The sequence below is a fragment of the Lethenteron reissneri genome, chromosome 64 (assembly GCF_015708825.2).
Source record: "Lethenteron reissneri isolate LAM-NWPU_2019-01 chromosome 64, ASM1570882v1, whole genome shotgun sequence".
NCBI classification, from domain to species: Eukaryota; Metazoa; Chordata; class Hyperoartia; order Petromyzontiformes; family Petromyzontidae; genus Lethenteron; species Lethenteron reissneri.
The window spans coordinates 4133883-4144794 of NC_083842.1; the positions used below are offsets into that span (position 1 = coordinate 4133883).

General features: G+C 52.8%; 2 protein-coding genes across 7 annotated transcripts in view; both read left to right on the forward strand.

Moving 5' to 3' along the window:
• The window catches only part of CHERP (calcium homeostasis endoplasmic reticulum protein), a 40456-nt gene that overhangs the window by 17105 nt on the left and 12439 nt on the right, over positions 1–10912 (forward strand). For 2 of the 6 annotated variants that reach the window (XM_061577434.1, XM_061577438.1), the window contains exon 21: positions 1022–2313. The exons of the other annotated variants lie outside the window; for them this stretch is intronic. In XM_061577434.1, the coding sequence (XP_061433418.1) occupies positions 1022–1068 (47 nt within the window). In that variant the 3' untranslated portion in view covers positions 1069–2313. Of the gene's footprint in view, positions 1–1021; positions 2314–10912 lie in introns of those variants that run through there. 6 annotated transcript variants of the gene reach the window in all.
• The window catches only part of LOC133358979 (calreticulin-like), a 15106-nt gene continuing 9097 nt past the window's right edge, over positions 4904–10912 (forward strand). Inside the window, 10 exon segments of the mRNA XM_061577359.1 lie at positions 4904–5168; positions 7255–7356; positions 7581–7723; positions 7725–7785; positions 8478–8572; positions 9185–9394; positions 9648–9759; positions 10025–10138; positions 10141–10169; positions 10852–10861. Of these exon segments, the coding sequence (XP_061433343.1) occupies positions 5084–5168; positions 7255–7356; positions 7581–7723; positions 7725–7785; positions 8478–8572; positions 9185–9394; positions 9648–9759; positions 10025–10138; positions 10141–10169; positions 10852–10861 (961 nt within the window). The 5' untranslated portion in view covers positions 4904–5083.

A 10912-nucleotide genomic window follows, 5' to 3' on the forward strand; every position in this document is an offset into this window, starting at 1 on the left:
CTCACCACACTGCACGTCACAACACACTCACCCACTCGCTCACCCATGCTCACCACACTGCAGGTCACAACACACTCACCCACGCTCACCACACTGCAGGTCACAACACACTCACCTACTCACTCACCCACGCTCACCACACTGCACGTCACAACACACTCACCCACTCGCTCACCCATGCTCACCACACTGCAGGTCACAACACACTCACCCACTCGCTCACCCACGCTCACCACACTGCAGGTCACAACACACTCACCCACTCACCCACGCTCACCACACTGCAGGTCACAACACACTCACCCACTCGCTCACCCATGCTCACCACACTGCAGGTCACAACACACTCACCCACTCGCTCACCCACGCTCACCACACTGCACGTCACAACACACTCACCCACTCGCTCACCCACGCTCACCACACTGCAGGTCACAACACACTCACCCACTCGCTCACCCACGCTCACCACACTGCACGTCACAACACACTCACCCACTCGCTCACCCATGCTCACCACACTGCAGGTCACAACACACTCACCCACGCTCACCACACTGCAGGTCACAACACACTCACCTACTCACTCACCCACGCTCACCACACTGCACGTCACAACACACTCACCCACTCGCTCACCCACGCTCACCACACTGCAGGTCACAACACACTCACCCACTCACCCACGCTCACCACACTGCAGGTCACAACACACTCACCCACTCGCTCGCCCACGCTCACCACACTGCAGGTCACCTCGCTGATCTTTCTGCTTCTTACCCTGTACTACTCCACTTGAAAATTCGTTTCTCGGTATTCAGGAATCGTATCGACTCCGTTCTCCTGCAACTTTAATGGTGCCGCTTGTCGCTGACCACTTTGCGTTTTGGGATTTTGGGTCTGTGATCAGCAATCTTCCATTATTCACGTAACAATATATTTAGCTTTCATTTGTCGATCACCGAGGTGTTGGCGGTCATCCGCGCTGCGCGCGTAACGTTTATCTCTTGTGCCGTTGCAGCTACCGCCCCCCCTACTCCAACCACGGAAGCGGAGGTGAAGGAGTGAGGAGGTGGAGGAGTGAGGAGGTGGAGGAGTGAGGAGGTGGAACGCGTGGACATGGTCACGACACCACGGGCCTGTGCACGGGCAGCCCGACGGAGAATCGCACACACACTAACATCCCCCCATGAAGCCTTCTCAGACCGGGGCAAGTTCAGTTAGTACCGAATAAGGCCGGCACGGCACATGAGGTGGGCGGGTGGCCAATAACACGCCCGGCCGCATTTTGTCTCCCCGGTGCCGATCATTGTTAACACATTGCACCAGGTACTCATTTAAAGCTGAGTTGACCTAGGGGAGGACCAGCACCGGTTCATGTATCCGCCACTGATATTGGCCGTGAGCGGGAATCTAACGCGGGTTGCAGGTTTTGTTTGTGGAGTGCGCTAACCACTCCACTGCTGTTCCCCAAAACACAACCCACACACATCCACCACTACATGTCCACACACATTACACACACAAATCCAGACATAGTGACGAATCCACCAACACACACAGGTGCAACCACATATCTACCCACACGTACGCCCACCATTTCAACGACAGTTTTTTTTCGGGAGGCGGTGAGATTTTGTACAAAAATTAACGTCTCTGTGCATGAAATGTTCAGGGACGAGAATCCAACCCTCACCCTGGGCGAGCGGGGTTTGCCGAGTGATCGTTTCTGCCATTTGGAGCGCGCTGCGTCGTGTGTTGGCACGCATGGCGCCACGGTGGCTAGGAGATGTTAGCTACCTCGCCTGGTATACAGAAGTCTGTGGGTTCGATCCCGACCTTGACGCCTGCTGTATATTTGGAGTTTGGATTTTTTGTCACCCCTTGGCCGTGGGGATTTGTCTCCGGGTCCACCGGTTTTTTCCGCCCGCGTTCAGAATCGACATGCGTTGGGACTATGTGACCGCTGTAAATGTCCAGGAGATGAGCCGCTGCGTTGAGCTGTAATTTGTGATGGACGAGGTCGCTTCTGAAAAATAGCTCAGTGGGGCCTTACCTGGTAAAATAAAACAAATATTCGTACTTGACATTGTTTAGTTAAAAAGGCGCATTGGGTGGTACCAATTTTCGATGTGGCCCACGGCCTGGCTACTGCGTGCGTGCGTTTGTGCCCAGTGGGGTGGTTTGCGAGACGGAGGTGGGTTGTGGGGGTGCGCGTGGCCGTGAGACGGGGCGCGATGGGTCTTGTGCCGCGATGGAGCACCGGGTACCCACAACGCCTGCGGTTTTGTATTAAAGCATTGGGGTCGTTTCCCCGGGGGCTGCGTCTCTCATTCGGTGTGCGCACTCGCGCTGCGGGTGACGAGCGTGCTGGTCACTGTGAGGACAAGCTGGTCACTCTGTGAGGACAAGCTGGTCACTCTGTGAGGACAAGCTGGTCACTCTGTGAGGACAAGCTGGTCACTCTGTGAGGACAAGCTGGTCACTCTGTGAGGACAAGCTGGTCACTCTGTGAGGACAAGCGTGTCACTCTGTGAGGACAAGCGTGTCACTCTGTGAGGACAAGCGTGTCACTGTCGTCGTCGTGGGCACGGGATGAAGGCCCCCGCTCCCTGTCGCCATGTCTCCGTTCAGAGGACTGATTTTGTGTGTTTATTGTAACTTTTTAGTGTTGTAGTTTATTTTACTTATTGTGCTTTAGTTTTGTACTTTTAGTTTATTGTAACTTTTTGTGTGTTAGTTTATTGTACTTTAATTTTTTTAGTTTATCGTACCTTTTTGTGTGTTAGTTTATTGTCTGTACGCTGGCGTGGAAGAAGTCCCAACGCGCAGAGCTGCACAACTTCTCTTCGGCACGCGAGGTGATTGCGATCGCTCCGTCTCCCACGTGTGAGCGTCCCCTCTCTCTGCAGTGCATTCTCTCTCGTGGACGCCAGCACCGCGCTTCGCCAAGATGATGCCTTCTTGCGTTCGCTTCTCCGATGCACGTAGGTCACTGGTGGAGCCAGTGGGGGGTGGTAGTGCCCCCCCAATGATCCGATCGAAATCCCCCTCATTTAGATCGGATCATTGGGGTTTATTAGTAATCGGCATTTTGCGACCCGCACTGCCACTGTGTAGCATATTACTCCGTGCCAGGGACTGAAATGATAGCACAATAGTCTGAGTCCATAATTGGCAATAAGTAAGGGCAAAGCGGTTATAAGCGACTCACAGAATAGTGCGCAGTTGCGTGTCCAGCCCACGACTTCCCTGGAGGCGTCAGCAGCTGCAGCGAGCGCGATGCCGATCACACGACGCGGCTCCAATTCCACCCTCGGTCGATGGCCGCGCCATCGCCGCACACGCGTCGAATGAAAATCAAGCGACAAGTCGTCACTCACTAACAACTCCTCCATCATTCTCATTGCTGGAGGGCCCCCCCCCCACTACCTGAAAATCCTGGCTCCACCATTGCGCTTCTTTCGCACCGTACGTAGCTGACCTACTTGTTGGAGATGCGGGCGAGGGACAACAAACTCGACACAAAGTGAGTTCCGCAGAAACGAGTTCGTCCATCTGGATGATGATGATTTTAAAAGTTCTGTAGCTCCACTGGCTTCCGAATATCGGAAGGAAGAGCGTTCCAGACGGCCGCAGAGGCGCATGTGAAAGGGCCGAGAGATGCGGTGTCTGTGCGATGGCTGATCTGATACAAGCCTCTCTCTTCATAGGGGCCGTCCATAAATGACGTCACGCGATTTTGGACGATTTTTGACCCCCAACCCCCCTCGTCACACGGCGTCACAAAGTCAGACGCCCCCTCATATGACGTCACAAAGCTCTGCCCCCCCCCCCACAAAACCATATTTTCATTTTGAAAATAAAACACGCTTCAAATCGCTTTAAACTATTGTCATTGTAGTGCGTATTTAATGTGGCGCTGCACTCTGATGTTGTAGGAGATAACATTAAAGTACATTTAATTAAGTAGAACGTGTCTATATTTAAAGTTGCGCATTTTCATGTGACGTCACATTTATCACCCCCCCCCCTATGTGCGTGACGTCATTTATGGACGGCCCCATAGGGCTTTGTTTCGATGGAGCGCGGTGAAATATTTGAATGAAGGAATAAATCTGGGAATAGGGAAGAAGTCGGTAGAATATCGGAGCAGTTGGAGATAATCGAGTGAAGACACCGGAAATAATAAATCGATCGCATGTGCTCCTGAAGCAATGAGTAAAGTAATCGATGAGCCAATGACAGAATGGTGGCTACGGCTGCTTGCACGGCGATTTGCGGGGACGAAATCGGCCTCTGGCCTCACGTCCTGCTGCAGACGTCGCTTATCCGTGCTAGGAAATGTACCGCCGTCGCCTATCCGGGCCAGTAAATCTAACGAGGTGTCGCGGCCGCCGCGTATCCGCTCTACTAAATCCAATCGCGATGCTTATCCGCACTGGGAAATAAAACGCGCTTGTCGCGGCCGCCGCGTATCCGCTCCAGTAAATCCAATCGCGATGCTTATCCGCGCTGGGAAATAAAACGCGCTTGTCGCGGCCGCCGCGTATCCGCTCCAGTAAATCCAATCGCGATGCTTATCCGCGCTGGGAAATAAAACGCGCTTGTCGCGGCCGCCGCGTATCCGCTCCAGTAAATCCAATCGCGATGCTTATCCGCGCTGGGAAATAAAACGCGCTTGTCGCGGCCGCCGCGTATCCGCTCCAGTAAATCCAATCGCGATGCTTATCCGCGCTGGGAAATCTAACGCGCTTGTCGCGGCCGCCGCGTATCCGCTCTAGTAAATTCAATCGCTATGCTTATCCGCGCTGGGAAATGAAACGCGCTTGTCGCGGCCGCCGCTTATCCGCTCTAGTAAATCCAATCGCGATGCTTATCCGCGCTGGGAAATCAACTGCGTTGTCGTTGGGGGCCACGGCAGCCAATCTGCGCCGTCCGTGTGGCGGCAGCCGTCACGCGTTTGTGGTTGACGGCGGTGGTGGTGGTGGTTGTTGCTGCTGCTGCTGCTGGTGGTGGTGGTTGTAATTATTGTTGTGGTTCTCAGCCCGCAGTGTTACTGTCGGCGGCGGCGGCGGCGACGATGATGAAGGCCGCGCTGACTGTGTGGCTCACGGCGTCGTGGGCAATGGCCGAGGTCTTCTTCGAGGAGAGGTTCAGCGACGGCGGTGAGATCGCGTCACGCACTCGTCCGTCCGTCCATTCATTCATTCGGTCACCGATCGATTGTTATCAAACAGCTTCGTTCGCTCGTCGATTAACTCGCTGCCCTTTGTTCGCGTGCTGATCGAGGAGGCGGCGGCGTCGTTTTCCCGCCAATTAAATCCCCTCAGGTGCGATGTAACGGGCCCGAGCGAATCCCCTCACAATAACAATTATTATTGTTCTTATTGTTGCTATTCCTTAGCAGTTTACGTCGTCCTTCTACGTACGGGGAATCATAAATGTGATTGGTAAATTGTGTTGTTGTTTATTCCGATGTTTTCTCGCTATCTAACCCGGTTTAGTGAGGGGTTAGAGGCGCAGGCCTGCAAGTGCCGACTCACGCCCTGCTCTAAGAGAGTAATTGGCCTACTCTTCCACGCAGGTCCACGCGTCATTAAAATTTATCTTCGCAATTGTGAACGAGCGTGCTCGATCAATATGCGTATTGATTCACCTGCGATCGCCCACTGAGGCACAATATTAGAGTTGTATGATATAATAATAATGTCGTTTATAAATTGGGTAGTTTACACGAAGCATTTTAGGCCATTGGAGAAGATTTGGCCCGTGTTGTGTTTCTTATTGTACACTCAAATACAGCATAGTACCTGTACAGTGTATGGTAATTGGTTTTTTACCCTTTTATCTGGAAACAAAACTGACACCTTTTTTTACAAGGAGTCATGTTTGCATTGACCACAATACCTGCGGTCGGAATGCAAACAAAAAACACAACTCTGATAATGTGTGAACTGTCCTTGAAATTGATTGGTCCACACCCGAGACAGCTTTTCTTAGAGCCCAGTCTCACATGGTGTTGGACCAGATGACGCCAAAAGGTGCACAACTCAAAGACAATGCACCATCAGAGTACTGGCAAAGGAGGTTCCAATGGTGTAAATGCTTCACCCCGAGCTCTCATACTCTGATGGTGCATTGTCTTTGAGTTGTGCGCCTTTTGGCGTCATCTGATCCAACACCATGTGAGACTAGGCTCTAAGAAAAGCTGTCTCGGGTGTGGACCAATCAATTTCAAGGACAGTTCACACATTATCAGAGTTGTGGTTTTTGTTTGCATTCCGACCGCAGGTATTGTGGTCAATGCAAACATGACTCCTTGTAAAAAAGGTGTCAGTTTTGTTGCCAGAATTATCATATTTTGCTACTGGCAAAGGAGGTTCCAATGGTGTACAGTGTATTTTAATGCCACTATTATTTCGCTTGTTTATCCAGAAAAGCCCTCTCTTTTTTATCATTACACGCTGTTTTATTAACTCACTCACTCTGTTGTATCCTCAAATCTTGTAACTCAATTCTAACCCACTTCCTAATGTGGTATCGACTGCAAACTTGGTATACTTATGTCATACTGATGACAATACTATATTCTATCATTAAAAATAAAAAGATATATTTTTAAACATTTTTTTTTATATGTTATGTTTCGGCTTGGGTCTAATTGTCCTCGGTCCCCTTACGTTATGGCAAGCTTCGGGGCCACTTCCTGGAGTCGTGGAGTTCTTCCATTACTAGTACGGTACATTTCATTAAAGCGTGTTTTTTTTTTAGTTTTCTAAAATATCACTTATTATCAAGAGGCTCCTGCCAAAGCTCTCGCCGTGGGTGGGAATGATCGCTAAATGTACGCCACCGAGTCAAGAGTCTTTTCAACCTGTCGGAGTTTCCGTCTTTACTTGACCGTCGTGGTCGAGAATTACGGCGAGCGGCCCAGCCAACGGGATGCAAGTGACGACCGAGAGAGATCGAGCGAATTAAATGAGCTTTCGGTAAAGTTACGTAGGTAGAAAATAAAATATAACTACGTGACCTTACCGAGAGAACCAAAGAGTATGGATTCCTGCAGTCACGAAAGCTTCAAATCAAGATTCAATGAGCTTATGTGGGCAGGTGCTGCTGGGTGGATTGCAACGTCGCGAAACCATGAGAGAGCCTAGGGGAGGAGGCCTTTATCCAGCATTGTTATTGGCCACGCGCTGATGATGATGATGGTGATGTGGATGCGCGTGTGTGTGTGTGTTGCGCATGCAGAGGGATGGCAGTCCCGCTGGGTAGAGTCCCAACACAAGTCCGACTATGGAAAAATGAGGCTCTCAGCCGGTGCCTTCTATGGCGACGCAGAGAGAGACAAAGGTTTGAGTGCTGCATGGGGCCTGGTCGTCACGTTCATCGCCATCGTCACATCATCGCCACCATCGTTGCCATGTTCATCATCGGCATTACCGTCGTCATCACAAATAAAGACAAGCTGAACGTGAGGCGGTAAAAACAACACCGAAAGAATACATTCTTGAATCGAACTACGACCCTCAATATGTCGTGAGTCGTAACTCGCCGCGCATGCGCCGCCCTTGCAGGCCTGCAGACGAGCCAGGACGTGCGCTTCTACGCCGTCTCCGCCGCGTTCCCGCCCTTCAGCAACAAGGGCCGCACGCTCGTGCTGCAGTTCAGCGTCAAGCACGAGCAGGACATCGACTGCGGCGGCGGCTACGTCAAGCTTTTTCCCCGCAGACCTCGACCAGCAGGACATGCACGGCGACTCGCGATACTACCTCATGTTCGGTGAGGACGCTGGTGGCCCGGCGGATTTCTTATTTGGAGAAAATGTAACGGATCTCTGGGTTTCCATTGAAAAAAATAAGTTGCGGAACGTAAACGAGCGTATTATTCGAATGAAAATTGCCCTGTCCTTATTTAAGATAGCGATTCTGAAACTCACTACACACACCATCGAAGGCTCAATTATGATCTCTGAACATATGTAAGAAAATTAATATGTTTCGAAGGTAACGAGACTAAAAATAAAGAATAAGGCAGACGGTACAAACGAGACAAAACAATTCGATCTTGGCGTCAAACCGAAAATATATTCTGTTGCTTTGTTCGAGTTCATGTGTTATTGAGTTGACGTGTGATTGTTTCATTTCTATAACTGCATAACTTCCTCTGTAATTTTCCACCATTGCCAACCTCAGCATGGGCTGGACACCAGCTTCATAGCGCATCGGGTCTTTCATCTTAAATGTTACATCTGTGCCAATGAATCATCATCGAATTGACGGTGAATCCTTCCGTGCCTGGTGAAAACCTTGCGAGCAGCCGCATCATTCTACGGGCACGCCACAAGCCTAAACGAAACGACGATTCGTGACCCCGAATAGTTACAAAGATCCATCGGATCGTTGCAGCGGATGAGTCGCAGCAAGCGCGGCGCTCGCTAAAGTGTGATGCCGTTGTTTGTCTCGTCGCCAAAGGCCCGGACATCTGTGGGCCGGGCACGAAGAAGGTGCACGTGATCATCAACTACAAGGGCAAGAACCACCTCATCAACAAGGACATCCGCTGCAGGGTGAGCAGACCCTAATGGACACCGCTGCATGTCGGCAATGGCTCGGTTTCCATTACAAGGGCTGATCCGGCAAAATTCATCCGGATGAACAAATAAGCTCGTCCTCTGACTATATCATCCGGAAGCTCAATGGAGTCGAGGCCAGATAGCACGTTGGTCGATAACCGCCATGCTGGAAAGGTTTTGTATCAGAGGGCAGTTTAGCAGAACTTGTTGTTGTACTGTACGTTGCTCCTGCGTCTATGCTCCCAGCGTGCACCAAACTGCACTGACCAGCGTGGTGAACGATAGACGAATCGCTCCCTACGATGGGCACCATATGGGGATTGACAAAAGAACTGTACGTGCCAGTCAAGTTAACTTTACATTTAGGCAAATTAAAAGCACAAAACCGTGCAAATGAGACCAAAATAGGTGTTGAGAAACAAAACCAACGAGAATTGATTCCTTAATTGATCGCGACGGTGAATTGTGTCGTTGTTTGCGTACACGGACGCTGCATTTGCTCGCCGGCGCACGCTTCAACGTACCACGCGGCGCGTGCGCGTGACGTCGCGTTCACTGACCCCGCGCGCGCTTGTGCCTGTGTGTGGGGGGGGGCGGCGCACGCAGGACGACGAGTTCACGCACCTCTACACGCTGGTCCTGCGGCCGGACCAGACGTACGAGGTGAAGATCGACGGCGATCGCGTGGAGTCGGGCAGCCTCGAGGACGACTGGGCCGTGCTGCCCCCACGGAGGGTCGAGGACCCGCGGCCGTGCGCCCCGACGACTGGGATTGAGCGGCCCTCCATTGACGACCCCCACGACACCAAGCCCGAGGTCGCTCACCCAGGAGCGGCATCACCCCCCCCTCCTACCAATCTCCTCCCGCTCCCTGCCGTGTCTCCACGTGTCTCTCTGCCTCCTGTGTCCTGCAGTCCACTCTTGTGTCTACCCATCTCAATGAACATCTCCCATCCCCTGCTGTGTTCTTCTCTCTTCTTGTTTGTATCTCCTCCTGTTACCTCCCATCTCCCGTCTTCCCTCTCGCGGCATTTAACTAATTTGTTCTTCTGCCCCCGATCTTTTGCAGGATTGGGACCAGCCGGAGCACATCCCTGACCCCGACGCCAAGAAGCCGGACGATTGGGACGACGAAATGGACGGGGAGTGGGAACCGCCCATGGTGGAGAACCCCGACTTTAGGTGTGCGCATCATCCACCGCCACCTTCACCACAACTGCTACCACCACTACCATCACCACCACCACTTTCACCATTGCCCGCCATTACCACCACTGCTACCATTAATACCACCATGGTGTGATGTCGTTAGGGTGCGTACGGTGCGGTGTGAGTGGTGTGATTTGCGTGGCGGTGCGCTGGTGCGAGTGGCCTGGCACGAATGGCGTGTTGCAGCGTGGTGCGTGCCACCGGTGCTTAGCCGACGGTCCGACTGCCCCGTTTCGCAGAGCGAGTGGAAACCCAAGCAGATCAGCAACCCGGACTACAAGGGCACGTGGGTCCACCCCAAGTCCGACAACCCGGACTTCGCGTCCGACCCCAACATTTACTATTTTGACAACACGGGGTGCTGGGTCTCGACCTCTGGCAGGTGAGACCAATACCGCCCCCCCCCCCCACGTCCGCACGCGCAACCGTTAGCGCTACGCTGCCGCTACGAACCCGGCGAGCCCAGGTCAATTTCCGCTCACGACCACCACCGGTGGCGATTATCTGCACCGGTCATGGGCCTCCCCTAGGTCAACTCGGCCTCAGATGAGTGCCCGGTGCGGTGTGTGAATGTCGCTACTGGAGAGACAAAGGCGGCTGGGCGTGGTGTTGGCCACCCACCCCTCGTGTGCCGAGCTTGCTAACAGCACTTGCCCCAACAGTCTGTTAAGGCTATATGGGGGATCTTTTACTGGTTGGAACCTCCTGGTTACACCAGCCCACAGGGGATTATTGTGTCCGTCGTGCATGGGAGGGGTGGGGCTGGGTGGAGAGGGAGGGTGGGGAGGGGCTGGGTGGGGCGGGGAGGGGAGGGGGAGAGTGGGGCTGGGTGGGGGGAGGGGTGGGGCTGGGTGGGAGGGGCTGGTTACCCCGTGGTGCCCTTATAAAACTCAACGTTTAACCTACTCACGACCGGCTTGTACCCGCCCTCACAGTTGCGGAATACACCACGCCGCCGTTGACCCTGGCCATTGACCGAGCAAACCAACGTTCCTACCAGCTCCCTCCGCAGGAATGTGTTACACGTGTGTGTGTGTGTGTGCGTGTACACGGCGACCGTGCAGGTGAAGTCGGGCACGATATTCGACAACTTCCTCGTCACCGACGAGAGGAATACCGGAGGAG